Here is a 23,056-nt window from a genome sequence, read left to right as displayed (position 1 = left end):
ACCTCATAGTATCCCCGGGCTCCCAGGGAGTTGGGGACCCTTCCCAATAAATTTTACTCTGTTACAGGTGCTCCTTTTCTACTATTTTGATTGTTCCCAAAGTGACCATTCAGGCAATAAGATTTGGTGGAAAGACAGAGTGAGAACATCTTTGAGATTTAAAAGTCATATAAGATGTCACCGCCAGGGGCCTTCAACCTCTTCCCACATGTCTTCTCTGCCCCCGCCCCCCCCCCCCCACACCTTACCTTTTCTCTCTGGACCAGCTTCTTGTAGACAGTGTCTGGGAAGGACCTCAAGGGGCAGAACTTGCCGGTGCCCTCAGCGCACATGAAGACGCCGTTCTCGTACACGACCCGCCCCCGGCTGATGGTGACCAGGGGTACACCATGGCAGCGCATGTTCTCGTACAGGTTGAAGTCTCCTCCCTGCACCTGGGTGCTGGCTGAGATGGTCCTGGTGGGAAGGCAGTGGCGGGAGAGAACGCTCTGAGAGGAGGTAAAAATGTCACAGCTCAACAGAAGGGAAGGTACTTAGCAGGAAGGGAAGATGCTCAGTGGGAAGGGAAGATGCTCAGTGGGAAGGGAAGATGCTCAGTGGGAAGGGATAATGCTCAGTGGGAAGGGAAGATGCTCAGTGGGAAGGGATAATGCTCAGTGGGAAGGGATAATGCTCAGTGGGAAGGGAAGATGCTCAGTGGGAAGGGATAATGCTCAGTGGGAAGGGAAGATGCTCAGTGGGAAGGGAAGATGCTCAGTGGGAAGGGATGATGCTCAGTGGGAAGGGAAGATGCTCAGTGGGAAGGGAAGATGCTCAGTGGGAAGGGATGATGCTCAGTGGGAAGGGATGATGCTCAGTGGGAAGGGATGATGCTCAGTGGGAAGGGAAGATGCTCAGTGGGAAGGGAAGCTGCTCAGTGGGAAGGGAAGATGCTCAGTGGGAAGGGATAATGCTCAGTGGGAAGGGAAGATGCTCAGTGGGAAGGGAAGATGCTCAGTGGGAAGGGATGATGCTCAGTGGGAAGGGAAGATGCTCAGTGGGAAGGGAAGATGCTCAGTGGGAAGGGATAATGCTCAGTGGGAAGGGATGATGCTCAGTGGGAAGGGAAGATGCTCAGTAGGAAGGGATAATGCTCAGTGGGAAGGGATAATGCTCAGTGGGAAGGGAAGATGCTCAGTGGGAAGGAATAATGCTCAGTGGGAAGGGAAGATGCTCAGTGGGAAGGGAAGATGCTCAGTGGGAAGGGAAGATGCTCAGTGGGAAGGGATAATGCTCAGTGGGAAGGGAAGATGCTCAGTGGGAAGGGAAGATGCTCAGTGGGAAGGGATAATGCTCAGTGAGGAGGGATGACCCCCAAAGGCTAGGTTGGACTGTGTGCCCCACAAATTTATATGTTGAAGTCCTAGCCCCCAGTACTTCAGAATGTGACTGTATTTGGAGATAGGGCCTTTAAAGAACCAATTAAAGTGAAATGAGGTCATATAGGTGGACCCTAATCCAATCAAATGGGTGTCCTGATAAGAAGAGGAAATTGAGACACCAGAAGTGCACGCACAGAGGAAGTGCCTTGTGAAGACAGAGGGAGAAGATGGCCGTCTACAAACCAAGGAGAGAGGCCTCAGAACGAAATCAACTCTGCTGGCCCCTTGATCTTGGACTTCTAGTCTCCAGAACTGTGAGAAAATAAATTTCTACTGTTTAAGCCTCCTGTCTGTGGTATTTTGTTATGGCAGCCCTAGCTGACTAATACACTGGGCTATACTCTAGGGGTCTTTCTGCCAATAGCAATCACTAACAGCGACACCTGCAGCAGCAGCAGGGACCAGCCCCAGGCTGGATGCAGAACCCGGCTTCTCAAGTGCCCTAATGGAGAAGCAGTGTGGGGATCCCAGCAGGGAGGTGCGTTTCTTTGCTATTCAACTTTTTATCTTCAAAATCCCAGCACATTTTTGTCTATCTTGTTCGCTGCTAGCTTGTGCACCTAGAAAAGTGCTCAGCAAATGGTGGCACTTTTCGATTTGTTGAGTGACTGAATGAAATTTAACATTAAAAAACAATTCCCATTACCCTGTTCAAATCTCTGAGTAAAGATGATGCCCTGGGGCTTCCCTGGTGGCGCAGTGGTTGGGAATCCGTCTGCCAGTGCAGGGGACAGGGGTTCGAACCCCGATCCGGGAAGATCCCACATGTCGTAGAGCAGCTAAGCCCGTGCACCACAACTACTGAGGCTGCTCTCTAGAGCCCGCGAGCCACAACGACTGAGCCAGCGTGCCACAACTACTGAAGCCTGTGCACCTAGAGCCCATGCTCTGCAACAAGAGAAGCCACCGCAGTGAGAAGCCAGCGCACCGCAAGGAAGAGTAGCCCCTGCTCGCTGGAACTAGAGAAAGCCTCCGTGCAGCAATGAAGACTCAACGCAGCCAAAACAAAATAAATTAAATAAACTAATTTAAAAAAAAAGATGATGCTCATAACAGGTGAGTTATCCTGTGGCTTGATAACTCCTGATTCACTTCATTTACCCACTCAACTTGTGTTCATTAACGCCATGGGTGTCAAGCGCTGTGTGCTCAAGGGGACCGACACCCTCAACGGGAGAAGCAGAGTGTTGGTGGAAGAGTCCAGAACTGAGTGTCAGGACATTTATCTGGTTCAGCCAATTATTAGCTATGTCATGTGGGGAGTCCCTCTACTCTCTGCTCTTAGTTTCTTCAACAGTAAAATGGAAATAAGAACTTTAGGCTTAAGTGCTTCTTGGGGCTGTGTGAAAAGCAAACGAGATAGTTGATGTGACCTAGCTCTGAAAAACTGTAAAGTGCTGTGCACATGGAGCTGCACTATAGCAGATCTTCAGCCCTTCTTGTTCACTGTTGCATTCCTAGTGCTTGGACCATGGCAAGCCCTCAAGTATTTGTTGAATTGAACACACCTTAGGGTCATCTTGCTCTATGCTATAAGTAGTGCAAAGATGATATGCTTTTGGAGTTCTGTAATATAAGGCCCTTAAAATCCCAAGTCCCTCTAGCCCTGGAGACTAGCAGCAGGTTTTACTTTGTAGCTTCTGGGTCCCACACCACCACGTCGGCATCGGCTCCAGGGATGATGCGGCCCTTGCGGGGATACAGGTTGAGAATCTTCGCTGCATTGGAACTGGTAACAGCCACAAAACGGTTCTCATCCATTTTTCCTCCAACCTGAAACATTGCAAAAGTATTAGGTCAACCAAGGCCCTGTGTGTGTGCCTCAAACCCCGGGTCACGCTTGACCCTGGCCTGAGGGCTTTTAGTTGGTCAGAACAATGGTGCTGAGAAGGACAACGCCACGGGCATCATCTCAGATGAGCCAACCTGCTAGGCTTGGTTCCATGCTACTCCTCTCTCCTTCTTGCAGCAATGGGGGCGGGTGGGCCCTTGTTCCAAAAGGTTGCTTTCCTGGTGCAAATCTACCTCCTGTTTGTAAAAGCAGGTCTACTCGGTACTCACTCTGGATAAATCAGGAGCTTCCCTGCATCCACGAAGGGACATATATTCTCTCCTGGAAAGGCATCTTATCGTCCCACCCATGAAGGCACCGTGGACCCTTTTCAAAGGGGATTCCGGAGCTGCCTCATGGGTCTTCCCCGAGCTGGTTGTTTAGGCTTGAGGATTTCAAATCTCTTTGGCCTCATACTCTATGCTGCATCTAATCTGTGATAGGTCAAGATCAAAACTACTTATTCTCCATGGGCAGAACAGGAGGTATTCAAATGAAGTCCCAGCCTCTATCGTTATTATTGGACAAAAGATATCAAGATCTTTAAAAAGGTTCATATCCCTTGGCCCAGAAATCCGCTTCTAGGAATCTGTCCTCAGGAAATAATTAGAAATGCTGATGTACACTCATGAACAAAGAGATTCTCTGCAGCATTATTTCTAAGAGCAAAAATTTGAAACAGCTGAAAGTTCCAAACATCGTGGAAGGATCAATTGAAGCATGGCACTGCCGTTGGAGGGAATATTATTTAGCCATTAAAAATATGTTTTTAAAGAATTTTTACTGATATAGGAAGACACTCAAAATACACTGTTATATGAAAAGAAGATGAACCCAGTAATTAAAATAATGTATAGTACATGCATAGAGCTGGAAAGAAATATACCAAAATATTAATAATTTCCCAGTATGGAATTATGGGTTTTTTTTCCTAATACTTTTCTGTATTTTCCAAATTTTTATGCTAGGCATTATTACCTTTCCGATCAGGAAAAAAAACAGACCTTTTCTGTTTTCCTTTTGAGTGAAACAGGAGCTGTGGTTGACCCAGCCCTCCTAAGGGTGAAAATTCTTCTGAGGCCCAGAGTGGGGAGGGGTCGTGGGAACATACCACTCCTCTCTCCCAGATGACGCTCATGCGGTCCTGTACGCCGCTCACGCCGTGTGGTATCTTGGTGAAGTCCTCCTTGCCCATAGCTTTCTGCTTCGTGGTGAAAGGCCGGTGATCTGACGCCACAATGTTCAGAGTATCACTGGGTAGAGAGAAGGACATGACCAGTAAGGGGAGGGGAGGCCAGGGTCCCAGAGGGTGGGGACAGGGACAGAGATAAACCCTTCACTTGGAAACCTGGCAAAGCTGGCTTCAATCTCGGCCCCTCCACTTCATAGCTGTATGACCTCTAGCGAGTTATCTGTGAGAACCTCAGTTCACACATCTGCAGAATGAGCGTATGTGCCAACTGTGGCACAGAATGCCAGCATCACGGGAGACACTGAGAGTCTTTGGATGTTAAGAGAACTAACGGGTGGAGAAAAATTGAACTTAAGAGTTTAACTAAGGGCTTCCCTGGTGGCACAGTGGTTAAGAATCCGCCTGCCAATGCAGGGGACATGGGTTCAAGCCCTGGTCTGGGAAGATCCCACATGCCGTGGGGCAACTAAGCCCGTGCACCACAACTACTGAGCCCGCGTGCCACAGCTATTGAGCCTGTGTGCCACAGTTACTGAAAACTGCGCGCCTAGAGTCCGTGCTCCACAAGAGTAGCCACCACAATGAAGCCCGCACACCGCAACGAAGAGTAGCCCCCGCTCGCTGCAACTAGAGAAAGCCTGCGCACAGCAATGAAGACCCAACACAGCCAAAAATAAATAAATAAATTTTTAAAAAAAGAGTTTAACTAAAGTGAGAGGGTGGAGGTAGTTTTACTTCCATAGAACCGTACGCCGACTCCCTCTCATCTCCCTCCTCAACCTGCACCAGGCCCTGCTGGCAATAAGCATGTGCTGGTAAAACACTCGAGTTTCATGTTAAGCTTTGCTTGGAGGTGAGGGCTCTCCTGGCCCTGCAGGGAAGAGGAAGGACAAGACGGAGGAGAAGTCTGCCTTGATCAACCAGCAACGACATGCCAGTGGTTCATCGCCGCTGCCATCTGTGAACGTGGTCCTCAAAAGGTTGCTGAGGCTACGGTGGGTAAGGCACGGCCAGGCTCTCGAGGGGTTCCGGGCCAGCTCAGAACTCGGGGCAGAGACTTACATCAGTGAGAGTGCACATAGCATGCCACTCTGTGGCATGGGCTGGTAGCTGCCTGCGCCAAAGGCGCTGTTCTGGGCCCTCTCAGAGACTGCGGGAGGGGCTCTTCCACAGAGCAGAGGGTTTATTCTAGGGTCTTCTGGGGATCCCCACATCCCCCAGACCTGCAGAACCCACCAGAGATAAACAGAATCTTTAGCTTTTCACTTTCTCCTCAGGGATCCTCCAGACACCCGGGTAAGGCTCAGATCAGAAGATGCCCATCAGAGTCCTGGGTTGAGGGTCTGGGACCCCAGGACCCCATGCTTTAACTGACAAGTCTTACTGAGCACCCACTTTTCTAAAAAGGCCCCTACACAAATAAGTGCTTACTAGGCAAGAGTGAATAGGGGGGCACATTCCAGAAGGGCTTTTGGGGTCCCCTGATGCTGCCCTGAATCTGAGAGGTATGACAGACCCATCCTTACTCTTTAAAGTTTAAAACACCACTGACTTTTGTTAAGTACTTTAAAAATATATATGTTCAAATGAAAAAATTTCTGATCCCTTTCAGAAGTCAGATTTTAAACAAAGGACAAATCCTTATATCTATAGATTGCACTTATTACCCTGGTATATTCGAAGAAACCACATCCTAAAGTAGATCATTATGAAACAGCTCATATTTTCTTATAGAAATATGATAATTGGTGTCTGGGTTTTCTATCAAGTATTTTGCATAATATCAATTATCACCAACAATGTCATAGAAGCAAAATTATAGTAATCATAAATTCCTAAAAATGTAAAAACTATGCTCCAAATTCTATAAAACTGCACACGTCTACAATATGCACTGATTAAAGAAGGGATTTGGGGACTTCCCTGGTGGCACAGTGGTTAAGACTCTGAGCTTCCAATGCAGGGGGCCTGGGTTCGATCCCTGATCTGGGAACTAGATCCCACATGCCGCAACTAAGAGTTCGTGTGCTATAACTAAGGAGCCAGCGAGTCGCAACTAAGGGGCCCATGAGCTGCAATGAAGGAGCCCGCCTGCTGCAACTAAGACCCAATGCAACCAAATAAATAAATAAATATTAAAAAATGGGATTCAAACTATTCTCATAATAGTTCACATGAAATTATAATTCTATTTAAATGAATAGAAGTTAGTTAAATAATTTAAATAGGGCTTCCCTGGTGGCGCAGTGGTTGAGAGTCCGCCAGCCGATGCAGGGGACACGGGCTCGTGCCCCGGTCTGGGAAGATCCCACATGCCGCGGAGCGGCTGGGCCCGTGAGCCATGGCTGCTGAGCCTGTGCGTCCGGAGCCTGTGCTCCGCAACGGGAGAGGCCACAACAGTGAGGCCTGCGTACCGCAAAAAATAAAATAAAATAAAATAAAAATAATAATAATTTAAATAAATTTGACAAAATAGGCTAGATATAAAAACTTGAATTATTCGATTAATAATACTTTTCTTCCCCTGCCTATTTAAATTTGTGTGGCTTTGGGCCCTGTAATTTGGGTGGGTTGGGAGTTTTACTACCTTTTTGTTCTTTCAGTAAATTTGCTTGTGGCAAGCAGAGGTATTTCAAAAGATTCTTTGATCTTGGAACTGAGCCCAAATTCTTATAGTGGGTTCTTGATACTTGTTTGTTTTTGCTGTGTTGATGATGATGAAAAGGAGGCCGGTTTTTCCCAACAACAAGCATTTTTAAAAGAAAGAGCTGATCTAGCATTTCTCCCTTTACTCTCTCAAATTGGTTAAATCTGTCAGAGCTGCCACTGCTCAGAATCACAGCAAAACTATGGGACAGACTTTAATTACTGCCACTGTGCCACAGCATATCCTGCCCCTCCAGGGGCCACCTTCACCCCGGGACCCTACTGCCTGCACTCCAGTTGTATTTGGAAAGCCCCACACTGCTCTTTCGGTTGTTAACGTAGCAGGATGTGGAGTGGAAATTTTCCAGTTGTTAGCCAACCAGGACTGAAAACTAAGGACATGGATGAAATAAAAGCCCCATTATCTAACGACAGCCACCTCCAACTAGGGCTGGTCACTTACCTCAACACTCCCCCCACCATCACCCTAACAGAGGTGTATCACCACCCCTAGGTCTTATAAAAGCAGAAGACAGGGAGGGCGACTGAGGTGTTGGCAGAATGGTGAGTCCTGCAGTCTCTCCCTTCTTCCTCTTTTCATGGGTTGAATGGTGCTTTCCTCTCCCCCAACTAGTCTCAAGAGGGGACATTTCAAGAGGTTCACCTGTGGAGAACAGAGGTGGCAGCAGCGGGCACCTGCCTGAGCCTCTGGGTGAGGAGAGCCAGGGGTGGGGGCCAGCCTGCCCTCCCACCGTAGGGAGTGGCAAAGCGGTGTGAGCTTGCTCTGGGCCCCAGATACTGTAGAAGGTGGCCAGGCTTAAGTTGCTTGGCCAGATTCTTGTGCACAGGGAATTGCTAGTTCTGGAAGCCGGGAAGGTACGGGAAGGAGAGGTCAAGCTGCACTCCATCTCCTGTGTCAGAGGATTGCGTGAGGGTGACTCAAGGGAGCCTGTATCTGGGCACATGCCCCATACAAGGAGGGCCCCAAAGGCCAGTCACTTTTAGCCAGAGAAGTAGCGATGATTAGTGCAGGAGTACAGATCGTGCTTGGGTATGGAATGGAATTCGCCACCCCTTTAATCCTAACCCCTATTAATTCTCTGAGCTGGGGGGTGGGGAGGGGAAGAGACTGACTTTTAAACTGAACTGGACTTCGATAAGCAAAAGAGAAGAAAAAGCAATGGCCTTTACCAGTATCAAAATGTCACTAGAGGCAAGAAAGAATTTGAAGCAAAACGAAACAAAATCTTTCCACGTTTGTGTCCCACCAAATTCAGACTATTCATTAAAGCATTTTATTTAGACCTGGATGGAATGGGGAAAAGCAGTGTTAGAAAAAGAAGAGCTGGGGAAAGGGAGGTCTGGAGGAAGATGTTACGGGGAAAGCGGGAGAAGGTGCAGAAGGAAAAGGGGAAGAGGAAAGAAAGGAGGGAGAAACACACGGAAGGAGGGAGGTACGTACAACGCGAGAAAACCACGTGGGACACCATGAGAAGAGGGAGAGGTGAAGAAAGACGAGAGATAGAAAGAGGCACAGATTTTCTAGGGTAAGTCAGAGACCACATCCTATAGTTCCCCAGTGGCCTCCAGTGTAAGGTGTCAATATCCTTTGAAATTCTGAATAGCCACTGTTCACAGTTTTATATACGCTCTTTACTCGTCACCTCAGAAGCTCTCATCCGAATCAAGTGGTGATAGGAGCTGCATGGAGAAGCTAACAAAAGCAAAAACCCTCCTCTGGACACGACGAAATCAAACTTAGGTCAGGTTTGGGGCCTCTACGATATCACCTCAAAGATCTACAAATTCCCGGAATGGCGCACGTTGTGAGATAATGCCGCGCCGTGGTCCTGCTGAAACACCTTACTTGGCCAGCAGGCTCATGAGGTAGGTTGAGGTGTTGGTGTCCAGTCTCAGGGGAGGCACCGTGACGTAGGCGGCTGCATGGGACCAGTCCTGGTGGTAGTAGTGTAAGCCCGTCAGTGTGGCGTGCGCGGTGGTGGTCTCGGCCAGCACGACCTTCCCTGAAAGAAGAGGGTTCAAACCATCACCAGGAGGCCAGTGAACCTGGGAGATCGTTGGTCTGAGCCTCTCACGAGGCAGGTGAAGGAGCTGAAGTCAGAGAGGAAGGGACTTGCCCGAGCTCAGCTGGGCATTTGAGGGCACAGCTGGGGTCAAGGTCAGACTGTTCTCTGTCCCCGTGCTGACTGCTGGCAAGAACAGAAGGGCGAGGGCGCCGAGGCGGGGCAGCACTCGTCTGTTTCCTGAGCAGGCGGCTGCCGGGAGCAGCTTCAGGAGAAAACTGGGGGTGGCACCGTAGCAGGGGATAGAGGGCAGGGAGACGGAGGTGGGAGACTGGAACGACAGCGCAGGAGAGACGGCGAAGGGGGTCCCGCTGAAGAAGCAAGAGGCAGGATTTGGAGGGCAATGTGGTGGGAAGGCTGAAGGCCCTTGCTCCCAATTTATATCCTCAGGTTTGTGACCGTGACCTGTTTCTCCTGTTACTGGGCCCTCACTGGCACCCCGAGCCGGACTGGGAGTACAAGCACGTACAAAGCCTTCAGGTGCTGCCAGGTGCTCCGACACACAGGTGCCCTGGGGCTGGTACACTGGGTTCCTGAAAGGGACGCTGGGCCCTCACAGTGTTGTTTCTCCGGGGACTTCCCAGGCATTTCCCCCCTGAAATGCCCGTTGGAACTGGTCCAGGATTTCATGTTGGTTACTAACGCAACCACTAGCAAAACCCAAGAGACTGAAAAAAATACCAGTTAATGAGTTGATTGAAAACTTGGAAAATTTTACCAGACCCAGCAGAGGTGACGGACACTTCTGTAAAGCTGTTATGCAAACAAATGTGCAGAGGGAAACACTGGTGCTAATGCCCTGAACCCAGGCCAGTGCAGGGTGCTTGTGAGGAAGGCAGCCAGAGAGGAAAGGGAAAGGCAGGCTCGGCGCCTGGCCCCAGGAGCCGGGCTGGGAAGTGCATGGAGCTGCTGGGCCCCACCACACATGGGCGCTGCTCAGCCCAGCCTACGGACTCACCTTGCATCTTAGCAGCTGCAATAACGTCACCGGCCGAGATGCTGGACACGTTGACCAGGTAGATGGGACAGTGAGTCTAAGGACGGGAAACACGGTGGGAAGGAGAGAGCATCAACCCCATAACCTAACAAGGACCAAGGTGACCGGACCAGCCCAGTCCTGGCCCCAGCGCCGCCCCCTGCATCGCTTAGCACTCCCCTCAGGGTGGCGGTCTTCTGCTGGGAATGCAGGGCTGGTGGCTGCAGGCTGGGGAACCCCACGAAACAAGGAGGGGACAGGCAGCGCCCAGCACCAGAGTCCAGCAGGGGGACATCAGGGCAAGATGCCAAGTGCTGAACCTCACATTTTCTACCAGCCAACACCTAGACTATTTACAACTTGAAATGAGGGACTCTTCATTTCCTATTCATGAACGTGATGACCTAGAGACAGTTGTGTATTATAACCCATATCTAAAATGATGATGTCTGCCATCTGAGGGCTGCTTTATCAGTAGACAGATTGTACCCTGGAGAAGAAACAATACACAAGAGGTTCAGGGCTCACAGTCTACACCAGACAGGACCGGTCTTGCAAATGGACACCTGGATTATAATACTGATTGGCTTTTCCTCTATCAAGCTGTGTGACCACGGTCCACGGCTTCACTTCTCTGGGCATGTGTTTGAACTAAGAAAACGAGGAGCTGCCCTTCTGTTATTCAGATCTTTCCTAATTCTGGGGTAAGTTTCCATCAGGAAGTAATTGATAGCGTAACTATTGTTACGACAGTAAAACAATGTCCTTGTCTAGCTCCTGGACTTACAAAGGGCTAAGGGGAAACTGTTTTCCCAAATGTTATTCTAATGCCTTCTTTGCCTGTCACATTAGGAGGATAGAGAATTTAGGGGCTGGCCTGACATTTGATGTGCTTGGCACAAGTTTCCTGACTAATGCTGAGACCAACTGGACCTCCAACCTCTGTGTTCCCCTGGCGTTCCTAACACCACATCCTCAGCTCACAGCCTTCAGGGTAGCCTAGGTCTTTCTGGAGGAGGAGTTCTTAAGTGTTAGCGCCCATTAAGGATCATTAGCGGGCTTGTTAAAACACAGGTTGCTGGGCGTCACCCCCAGTTTCTGATTCAGTGGGTCTGAACAGGCCTGAGCATTTGCATTTCTGAGTTCCTATTTCTAACAAATGATGTTGATGCAGCTGGTCCAGAGACCACACTTAGAAAACTAGAGTTCAGATTATCTGAGCAAATAGAACACTTAATGATGGTTTAGGAGGAGAAACGATCTTGGTACAGTGTTCTCCTGTTTTTAAAGTGCTTTTCCTTCCACGACTCCTTTGATCCTCACAACCGTCCTGTGAGGAGTGGGTGATATTATCATTCCAATTTTAGATAATAAAATAGTCTCTCGGAGTGGTTGATTGACTTGCGTGGGACTGGAAGCTTGTCTTTGGTCAAGGCCCCAAGGTGTGTGCTCATTCCCACCACCACACTGCATCAGCGCCCCCTGACCCTGAACCATACCAAGGAAAAATCATGAATGGCCCAGAGGCGGAGGTTCGAATCATGATTCTCTAAGCAAACGTCTCTCTGCTCCTCTACAAGGAACAGATTCCAGCTGCCATGAGGCTCTGTGGTCCCCACCTTGCCCTGCCTCTGCTGGGAGGCATTTCCATTTGAGTAATGAACCAGGTCTCAGCAAGATCAGCAGGGTAGAACGGAGAGCCGGTGGCAGGGAGGACTCCTGCCAGGTCTGTGGGAATAGCAACGGTGTTGTTCATTCAGCAAACGGTGTTCATTGGCGGTCCTGGGAGCCAGGCATGGGGCTGGCACCCAGAGCAGAATGGGACTCTACTGTACAGGCTGGGCTCTGACCCCAGAGTTGAGAATGGGCTGAGGGTGAGCTGGGGTCTACTTACTCTGTTTGCAATGGTGATAACTCGGTGAGTGGCTTCTGCCTCCACCTGTTAGAAACAGAGGACAGGAAGAAAACAACTTCACCATCTCCCCAAGCAAGCTTACATCTCCCTGACACCCTACCTCGTACGCAGAAAGTGCTGGAATGTCTGACTCAGAGCTGGAGTGACAAACAGCACCCACAGGGGCTGGCTCGGGGGGAAACCCTGGGCAGGGGCACCAAGCTCCAACCACCTCTGCTCACAGTGAGAGAACCCCGGGACTTAGGGTTCTAGGCACGTCTTTGCTGGATGCTACTCAGGGCTTAATTAAAAGACGACAAAACAAGAACAAACGAAAACCTGCAGTCACACCTCTCCCTGGTTTCTGGCGCATTCTCTCCACAGCCATCTCAGAACTGTAGCAAAGGAGTAACACTGAGTGATTTCAAGCTGAAGATTAGCCTGGATCGGGATTTCTGAACCTCGGCACTAGCGGCATTTGGGGTGAGATAATCCTTTGTGGAAGGGGCTGAACAGACACTGCAGGCTCTTTGGCAGCACCCTTCACCTCGACCTAGTAGATGCCAGTAACATCCTCCCCCAGGTTGGGATAACCCAAAATATCTCTGGACATCGCCAAATGTCCCTGGGGAGCAAAACCTCCTTAGATGCTCCCCTTTAATCAGTAGATGGTGAAGGTGGTATTCTTGCTATTACTGCCACTACGGTCAGCACCGCGCTCTTCCCCTCATAGAACTCCACAAAGCCCAGTCCTGTGCGCATCCCCCCACCCCTCTTCTCACAGGCACTCTGAGTGCCTTGTTGAAGCTGGTGTGTCTTTCTCTATCAACTCTGAGGTGCCCAAACAGGAGCTATATTCAAGCGCTCTCACAGACGGAGACAAACCCACGGTAGGAGTAAGGTGGGACCCCCGCCCACACCAGGCTGACCCACTGTAGGCTGACCTGGTTCCTGTCTGATGACAGAACCATCACATCCTGTCTCCAGCTCCTCGTCCCCCAAGGCCTCCCCCTCAGTCCCTCATGGACATCCAACCACCACTCTGCATTTAAGGCTTTGAAGAAATGGAAAATAGCTCTCCCCTCACCACTGGTAAGGCATGTCCGAACAGGGTCATAGGGCAAGAACACATTATTTATCTAATGTGATCCTCCAGAGCCGAATTCTTCAGCAAGGGGGACCTGGGGGCATTTGTGTCGACACCCTGCAAAACTGTGCAAGGATAAAACCAGAGGGCAGAGGGAGAGCAGGGCTTAGTCACCATCTCAGCAACGAATAGGAAAAGGGGGAAAGAGCACAGACACGCATGTGCCTCTCGTTTCTAGTGGGAAGGGTCCAAAGGTTTCCACAAATGCTCAAAGGGATCTCAGCCCCAAAATGCCAACTCACTGGCTTATAATCTGGAATTTCTTCTAACATCTAAAGGCCCTTTCAGTCTGTCTTTTCTCTCCCGATTCAATTTTGGCCAAAGCAACCCCTGGCATGTTCACATGGCCTCCCTCAGACCCTTGAAATCAGCCCCCAATGAGGTGGGTCTGTTTCCTCAAAGTTGTCTTCCCCAAGGAAGCTGAAGGGCAAGTTGGCCATAGCATGGAGGAAGTTGTTCCCTGGGAAGCTTCCAGATGGGAATTTCACCCATGAAGAAAGCAATACCATACAACTCGTATTTACCGATGACTCTTCTATCCTAAAAGTTCTGTGAATCTATAGGAAAGATGATGACCAAGAACACGGATATCTTCCTCACCTCCTCTGGACGGCTGATCTCAATTCCTTCTGGGCCTGTGATACCCAAATCTAGCGCCTCCTTTGCACCCTGAATAAGAGCAAAAGAAAGAAAATTGAGAGAATCATAGAGATACAGAAAAATACTGAACCCAAGGGACAGTAAAATATTTTCAGCACAGCCCATTCCAATAGGTTTGCTGCTTTTCTCACTTCTGTAATACCCATCTTAGAACGAGGGCAGGATTAGGACAGGGACCCCCTGAGTCTCACTTCATAATGATTGAAAATATCTTTTCCTGTTAAAAATACAGTTCAGTCACCAGCCAACAGGCCTGGGACACTAAAGACAAACACTGTTTATTGATCTGCAAATCAGAACTTCCTCACTGGAAATCTAGTGAAACCTCCAGCTTCCACAGATGCCTAGATTAACCTTTACCCCAAGTATCCTACTTAAGACCCAGTAGTACAAAGGGGCCTGTCTGTCTTGGTACCAGTGAGAAGATCTCTATAATACCTCAGGTCCGCTGAGGAGGTACAGGAAAGTGGAATGTTGACCCTTATTTATTCTGTACGTCACATCTCATTAAAAATATTTCTTAGAGGTGCTCCAAATTCCTCTGTGATAATGGAATTTAAGTATCATATTTGAATGAAGACATCTTCACCCAAGACTTAGAAACCCTTTTGGACTAGACAGAGGGATTTGTTTTTTACAGACACTAGAAAAGTTTGGATTTTCGGACAGAGATCTGTCATCTGGGCTGTTAACATCTCACACTTTCTTTTATCATTTGTTTTATCTGAACCCTGTAGGGAGGGTCATGGGTGGTCAGGAATCCCCCAGAGAACTGTCTCTATCGGTGCTCCCCCAACTTCCCCCAACATTCTCTACTGCCTTGCCTCGGCCACGAGCTCCCCATTTTCAGCATGGACCCGGGCGATCGCCCCAATATCCTTGCAAGCGTGCAACACTTGGTACAGTTCGCTGTCCCGAAGCATATACAAGTCCTTGTAGGTCATGAACATCTGGAACGAGTTGACACCCTTCTCCCTCACCAGGGTCTCCATTTCTGCTTTCACCTGGGGAGCAGAATGCAAAGGCAATGCCACGTGAGTACAGAGGGCCAAGAGGCTGACTGGCAGACGCTGGCCCAGCGCGGAGGAGAGGTGGCTCTGTCGCCACATGACCACCCGCAACCTTGCAGTATCTCACTCTCCTCTCACTCCACAGGCTGCTGTGAGGTCACGTGAGCAAATGGATGCGGAAGTGTTTTGAAAACTGTCCAGCGTGACACAAATATAGAAACGAGATCTGGGCATGTTTCTCCTATCACATAAGCTTGCCCTGTGTTTCTGCCTCCAAATCAGCCTTATTGGTAAATGCACTAATGACTTTTACACCTGTGGCCAGTTCCCTCCGCCCCCATAACAGAAGGGGTGTACAGAGAAGGCGTACTAATGCTAAAAATCCAGAGACCTGGGGAAAATCTAACTTAGGGACAAAGCCAAACATGAAGCAAAGCTATGTGAATAAGGAGATTCATCCCAACATCATTTATACTAGGAAAAAATGGAAGAAACATCGGTCCAACGATAGGAAAATACAGTGTGATTCGTCTGCTTGATAGAACATTAAGTGGCCATGGCATTGATGGTCATGAAGACCATGCAGCCAGGTGGAAAATGCTCACACTTAAGACAAAGAGTGACTATGAAAAAAGACCAGAAGGAAATAAGCTAAAATAACAATAGTGATTGTGTTGGGGTGACTGAATTATGTGCTTCCTTTCTTTTCTATTTTTAAAATCTGTAATTAGAAAAAAAAATTGGTTATTATAAAAAAGAATTAAAAATTCTAGATGCATGAGAATCCCCACAACCTTTGGGGACTTAGGGATAGCTGACTTGGCCTCAGTGTTGCTGGGAATCTGAGCAGACCCTCTCTATTCCAGGCCACTGGAGGAGGGAAGGGAGAGAGGCTCAGGGTAGGGGTCGCCCATCCAGGAGGGTGTCCGAAGTGGACAACACTTCCATCTGAGATAAAGGATGGCTAACATTCAGTGTGGTCTGTACGTTTTAGCCGGTACCAGGAGGGGGATCTTCATGTGTGGGTTTGGGGGGTTCCATGGCCTTTCATAAGCACCAGTTTGGATATAATGGAAGAGACTGTAAGCCCCACGCTCAAGGCTTGTGCCTGAGGGCAGAAGTACAGCCAGGCTTGTAAGTCACTGTCTCGGAAGGGAGCCAGGCCCTTTAGATCAGGATCCACAGCTGGAGAACTTTGCAAAATCGCTTAATGCTTATTTATGGTTAAGATTCCGGGGCACCCACTCAAGTACTGAGTGGCACATGGTGATTAATGAGCACTTGATGAAAGAATGAATATCCAGGTCGCTTCCCTGGGGTAAGAAGCAGTAAAACTCCAGAAGTGAAGCAAAATCTAAATGCCTGTGCATCTGTATTCAGGAAGAACGAGGAAGAGGGAATCGGGGAGCAGGGACTGGACTCTGGCCCTGGGGCCTGGGCAACAGGAGGCCAGGAAAGCCAGGGGCACAGAGGCTGAGCTGAGAAAGGGCCCAGTGGGAGTCACACACCAGGAGCAAACTCAGGGTGCCCAGAGCAGGAGCTGGGGCCCAGCAGGAAAAAAGCACCCCAATCCGTTCTTACCAGGTGGCACTGAGCCAGGACGGGACCCTCCGTTCTGAGACCTCAGTGCTGTCACTCCAAGCACAAAATGATGTGACCCTCAGGGCTGACCCTTACTGAGCTTGTTATTCAGCTGCAACCCCTTAGGGGTTGCTACATAAGTGACACCTTAGGTAGAGCGTCAGGACATGCTGAGCGCCTTGTGGTCAGAGCGCTGGAAAACTGCTCTTTAAACTAAGCAAAACAGGCCTCCCCCCGTATAGAATCATAAGTGTTTTTTCTTTTGGCATTTGGAGGAGTTAGGATGGAGGTGGGAGGGGTGTTCCACACCGCAGGACAGCATCACCCCCCCAGCTGGCTCTCACCAGATGGCCCCTCTGCCAAAAAGAGCACTGGTTCTTCTTTTGGGGTTCCACCCAGTGCTGTTACCTTGGGTGCCCACCAGGGGATCCCCACATGGAGGGCGTAGTCACAGCAGACCTTGGGGTCAGCCAGACCCCGGCACTTCTCGTAGGCATCCACAAGGGAGGTCTCCTTGTCAGGCAGGACATGGCCGATGATCATGGTGGTACCTCCAACTAGTGCTGCCTGAGGGAGACGGGAAAAGCAATCTCGTCACATCTCTACCCGCACCCAAGTCGCTGACGTGGGGACACTGGGTCCTCAGGTGGACCTTCAGGACAGCCACAGACTCTCCCACACAAGAGGCTGGGAGGCCCAAGTGCAGCAATGTTTGGGAAAATGTAAGGAGCTGTCAACACAGGAGCCAGGGTGTAATCTTCATCATTACTGTGGACCCAGCACACAAACTTGCTTCTTCCTCATCTTGGGTTGCAGCTCAGCGCTTGGGAAAAACGACTTAGTGTGTTACCAGTGCCTATATTTCCAAATGAGAAGATTCCCCCCAGACAATTTCTGACCAACTTGAATATATAGGTGATGTAATCAAATGTCTACCATAATGTAATATAAGTCTGTTTATAATATTATTTTAGTTACACATATATATGTAAACCATAGTAAAATGTTAATTTGACTATATTATTTTGTTTTATTCACTCACATTTCATGAAACAATTCTATTCAAAGTTTTTATAGGCATCTTCACATCAGGGTTTTTGTCTTCAGTTTTTCCAAGAACATTAACTTCATTTCCATCTGTCTTGTTTGAGATAGAGCATTTTAGGTCCCCGTACGATCTGTCAGTGAAAAAATGATCCTATCCACAATCTCCACGAGATACCACTTAAAAAGAAATCTTTAAAAGGTCTCATTTGCAATCACAAACAATGCTCCCAGGAATAATTACTAAATCTGTATTAAAGGTCTGCCCCCACGTACTTTTTTAAAAACCAGTTTGGTCAGGTGACCTCCATGAGCTTCCTAAACTAGCATTGCCCAAAGGCTATTCCAGGCTAACGGGTTGTTCTCCAAAAAAACTTTATTAAAATAAAAATTGAGACAGGCCCCATAATATGTGAAACTTTATGAGGGCTTTAATATAGGTGACTCTCTTTTCCTGAGGAATTAAAATTTGGACAAAACCTACACTTTTATTTGGATCCCTACAGTGACTGGAATCAGCTCCAAGTTCAAGTCCCTGCTATGCCACCTCCCAGTTGGATAACCTCAGCCCGGTTACTTGACCTCTGTGATGCAAGAGGTCAAGTATGTTTTTTCTCTTTTTTTCTTTTTGCTTTTAAATTTTTTCATTTATTTATTTTTTAAATATTCTGTTACAGAGTCTTTACCTATACCATGGGACCAGCTTCCTTGCTGGAGAGCTGTGAAAGTCAAGAGAATCATCACTTTGTAAAGTTTTGTCCTAATATGTGTGTTTCATTATTCAGAGTTTAGTTGTTTATCTCTGTTTTCTGTATGGGAGGAAAACAGCACAATGAAACTGTCTTGATGATTTCATGCTTCTCTATTCGGTTAAATCATTGATGACGAATCAGAAATATTGCTGGAGAATAAGGGACTGAAAAAAAAATTAACTCAGCGGCCAAGCAACAATTACAATGAAAGCTCTTGCAACACTGATTTTCCACGCTGACCCTGGCTGGGCGGGTGAGACTAGTGCCCTTGTTGTCCTGGGAAACGCAGGGGCCTGACTTCTTGCATAGCTTAAAGCAACCAACAGAGGGTGCTAGTTCTGAGGCTCACACGCAGGAATTGCGATGTGGGAGATGGAGAGAAGGGGAAGAGCAGCAGATTGTAGCTTTACTAGCTGGCTTCTATTTCTGATTTTGCTGGATCGTGCCAGAATGATTCACCCTCGTAGCAGGTGGTTGTACTCTATTTTGTCCTGAAATGCATTTCTTGCTTTTATGTGTGGACACGGGGGTGTCTGGTATATTGGGATGTTACACACTAAATTGTCTTACTTCCGTGGTTCTAGATTGTTTTCCTTTGCACTCCCTCATCTGTCTGTAGACTTGCATAGAAGAAAAAGGGAATATGGAGACAGCACGGTGGAATAAGAGAGCCAAGACCGTTCTTAGCATCTGTGGGCTTCTGAGAGTAGAAAAGGAGGTCTACCTGCTGAATCTCTAGTTAAAAGTTACAGGTCACGCTAACAAACTGTTCCACAGAGTATACTCTGTTCCCCTACTCTAACAGATATATGTTCATAATGACTCAGAAGGCCAGGCTTGAGTTCAGAATTCTCAGAATGCTTGCAGTTCTGAGCTACACTCTAGAGGATGTTGGCCTTCAGCCTCTGCGTCTGCCTCTAGCCCATACTCTCCAACTCCGGTTATGTGTCCTGCAGCCCCTGGATCTAAGCTCTGCTCACTCCTGCAAGATGCCACCCTGGGGCTAGGCGTGCATAGAGTGGTGGTCTGGCCCCCAGAAGGACAGATTCAGGCTAATGTAGGCCCTGGCAGTGCTCAGGCCCTTTGTCAGGGGACTCCAGGGCCCCAGAGTGTGGTCCAGGATTGGGACAGTGGGCTCTGGGCAGACGTGGGGGAGTTGCCTGTAGTCCAGAGCCCATGGCAGAGACTCCTCTTGCCTGGGTCCAAGGATAGTAACTGAGAAGTTCTGGACGGAGTCAGAAGCATCCGGCAGAGGTCCTGACTTTCCCAATTGCTGGTTGTAATCCTGTGTGCCTGCTCTGCTCTGCACCTCACCGCTGGGAGCCCACAGCAGCTCAGGTGGCAGTGGTTGTGAGAACCTCCACAAGCTGGGAAGGGGCATACAAATATCTGGAAAAATCATTACTGCTGTTACCCCAGGCCTCAAAGCAAAAGTGTAATGGGATCAGTAAACACTTTCCCAGCTGCGGGTTCGGGATCCCAGACCAGACGCCGGATGCACTAGTGCTGCTTTCCTCCCAGGCGAGATGCACACAGAGCTGGCTTCTAAAATATGCACAGCTCCCACCCACGGGATGAATGCTGACAAGCTCAGTCCTCGCAGGAATGTGATATCGCAGATGTGACAGACCTTTTTACTGTCATTCCACACAAAACAGCCTCGTACAAATCAACAGCAGAGCGTGATGCAATCCTGTTCCGGAGGCTTTCAAAAGGATTATATTTACGATAATCAAAAGGAAAGGTGACTGTGTGGCTGCTGGATGTTCGTAACTGTCTTTATGCAAGAAAAGTGAAGCTGTGAAAGATCTTAAGAATCCATAGAAATGATGTTCATGGAGGCTAAGTCTTCACATGGAACAAGGGTGATGCTATAACGAGTGAAAAAGACAGAATTCAATAAGTGTACCCAAGATACTTAGAAGTATGTTTAAACACACACACACCCACACAAAGAAAAAAAAAATAGAAGGAAATATACCAAAACATTAACAATGACTGTTTGTGGATGATGGGATTCTGAGTAATTTATTTTTTCTAATTTTCTGAACTTTATTTCATAGAATATATTACTTTCATAATACTGTATACATAAAAAAATTAATTCGGAGGAAACTAAAACTACTTAAAATTTAGTTAACCATGTTTATGTATTTAAAATACTTCCTTTTAAAGTTATGTATGAAATATTTCAACCATACAGTAAAAGTACAGAACATAATACAACACATACCCATGAACCCACTACTCAAATTGAACAGATGTTAGCTTTTTACTGTATTTACCTTACATGCTTTTTAATTTAAAAAATGAAAGAAAATGTTTCCAATACAACTGGAGCCCTCCATCCTATTCCCGTCCCTTAACCCTGAGGTTGATATAAATTTCTCCCATCCATGTTTTTATGCTTTTACTATATTTGTTTTGCAAATCTGAAAAATGTACACAAGTGGTATTATGCTGTCCATGTCCTTTTGCAACTTGCTTTTTTTATTTGACAGAATTAAGATTCATTTATGGAGACAGACACGACCATGGAACAGCTAACACACTAGGGCCTACTGGAGCCTGGTGGCTGACTGAAGTGGCCATTTATCAACCCAGGCCCTTATTTTTTGACATAAACTTCTGTCCCGCCAAGCATTCCCCACTCTGTATGTGGCATTCATTTCTATTGTGAATGTGAGACTTCACATCTCTCACTGTTAAGTTAATATGGACTTTAGGACCATTTGTTTAACCAACAGACGCAGCAGCATCATACACATTTGGCAGGATATGAAACATAATTTTACTATGTCAAAGGGTCACCATTATTTTGTTTTTGATATTTATGACATACTGCTGGGTAAATCTGGGTTTATTTGATGCCCAGTCATGTCACATCCACTTGTTCCCTAAGAAAAACCAGTATTCTTTTTTTTTTAACATCTTTATTGGCGTATAATTGCTTTACAATGGTATGTTAGTTTCTGCTGTATAATAAAGTGAATCAGCTATATGTATACATATACCCTCATATCCCTTCCCTCTTGCGTCTCCCTCCCACCCTATCTCACCCCTCTAGGGGGACACAAAGCACCGAGCTGATCTCCCTATGCTATGCAGATGCTTCCCACTAGCTATCTATTTTACATTTAAAACCAATATTCTTAATGGTAATCCATTTTATGTCACAGTTTCCAGGCATACGCTTGGCAGGAACTTGTACTGAACTCAACCTAAACCTGTTATTATAAATGTCATCTTTATGCTTCAGAAGTTATCAGACCACTGTGGGCACATGGGGGTCTCCGTATTGACCAGGGACCTGCTCAGCAAGTTGGAAAGAAATTTCAGATATAGTTTATTGGCTGACATCACAGCGTTGGAAAGAACAGTGCATTGGCCCTTCCTGGTTTTGTCAGGACAAAGATCTTTGGAGAGTCATTCTTCACCGTCTTCTACGTTGCTGCGGCTCTAATCACGTTTTGCTGAGTTCCCAGTAGCTATGTTTTTTTCTCTACCCCTCCACCCTGCTCCCCAAAGGGAAAGGCTTGGTTCTCTGGCTCCAAGGCCAAGAACCAATAGGTCAAGGCACAAACTTTGTACCCTGTTGCTGAGAAGGCACTTGGGCCAGAGCTTATCTGTGGGGTTTTTCATTAGGGGTGGCGTAGGGACTTCCTGTGAACATATTTTCACACTAGTGCTCAGAAAATGGGTGTGTTTGGGGGGAGGTGATTGGAATCATAATAGCAGGGTCTGGAGTATCTAGATGTATAGATTAAGGGCAACTCAATCTTCACAGAGGGAACAATCCTACACTGAGAATCAAATAACCAGTATTTGGATGTGCTTTGTAAACTAAGTCCAATGCAAATGTTTCGACATTTCTTAATGCAGTTGAGAAAGCCATCACTTGTTCAGATGGATCTGCTTCTCTTGGAATTGCTGAACCACTTCCTTTTCTTTTCACATTGAATGTATCTTCCATCTTTTATTCATACTCGCTCAAAGTAGAAGAGAAAAAAAAAATAACCAGATCAGTGGTTTCTCTCTTGCTCTGAATAACTTCCTTGCCCTTCAGGGATATTGTTGGCTGCTCTCTGGCCCTCAGGAAAGCCAGCTCTTAAGCAGCACCACTCCTTGGGATGTGAGAGACTCCCCAGAGAAGGGCCTGAGCATTTCGTCAAGTGAGATGATGTATGTATGGTACCTAGAACCATGCCTGGCACTCAGTAAACACCTTTCTCATCCTGAAACATACGCCCACCAGCCAACACCAGCTCCGTGGGTATGTGGCTTGGGCAGTCCCACAGTGCCCTGTGTTCTGACTGGCTCTGTTCTGGTTTAATCTCTGCTGTCATCTTGAAATTCTTAATAGTATTTAAACAAGGAGTCCATTTTTATCAGCTACATTGACCTGATCTAGGGAGATCACGCTCTTAACAGGCTTACGCTGGCTTCAATGCCAATTCATCCAGCTCACACTGGGGGCTCAGGATCCTGACCCTTTCTCCGATAATTCCCTTCAAGGCCGCTGGAATGCTGACCACTGTTCCAACCTCTTTTAGAGTCTCCCCAACACCTTTTATCAGATGCCCCTTTTCTCTGAAAAACAAACAAAACCACACAAACCCTCCCTGCAACCAGCTTTTCTCCAGGACACCAAGTGATACATGATTGTTCCTTGGGGCCACCCACTGTCCCTCTGGCTACATACAGCTCCCAAGCCTTTTCTTGACCTGTTGAGCTCATTCTTCAGCTGACTGGTTTTTCTCTAAATTGCACATTTATAATTAACTGCACTTCTCAATTTCCTTTTACTTTTCACTCCTA

At 47.6% G+C, this 23,056-nt stretch overlaps 1 protein-coding gene across 1 annotated transcript in view; it reads right to left on the bottom strand.

Moving 5' to 3' along the window:
* Positions 1–23,056, bottom strand: part of DPYSL5 (dihydropyrimidinase like 5) — a gene marked incomplete at its 5' end in the record, with an annotated part of 50,474 nt that overhangs the window by 8,607 nt on the left and 18,811 nt on the right. Inside the window, 9 exons of the mRNA XM_082672678.1 lie at positions 249–456; positions 3,052–3,194; positions 4,364–4,505; positions 8,958–9,114; positions 10,133–10,208; positions 12,045–12,089; positions 13,792–13,860; positions 14,676–14,855; positions 16,851–17,009. Coding sequence (XP_082528804.1) covers positions 249–456; positions 3,052–3,194; positions 4,364–4,505; positions 8,958–9,114; positions 10,133–10,208; positions 12,045–12,089; positions 13,792–13,860; positions 14,676–14,855; positions 16,851–17,009 — 1,179 coding nt within the window. The remainder of the gene's footprint in view (positions 1–248; positions 457–3,051; positions 3,195–4,363; positions 4,506–8,957; positions 9,115–10,132; positions 10,209–12,044; positions 12,090–13,791; positions 13,861–14,675; positions 14,856–16,850; positions 17,010–23,056) is intronic.

Source organism: Grampus griseus (genome assembly GCF_964374135.1).
Source record: "Grampus griseus genome assembly, chromosome: 15".
Taxonomy (NCBI): domain Eukaryota; kingdom Metazoa; phylum Chordata; class Mammalia; order Artiodactyla; family Delphinidae; genus Grampus; species Grampus griseus.
Note: the sequence above shows the minus strand (reverse complement) of the source record. Positions and strands in the feature narration are given on the sequence as shown.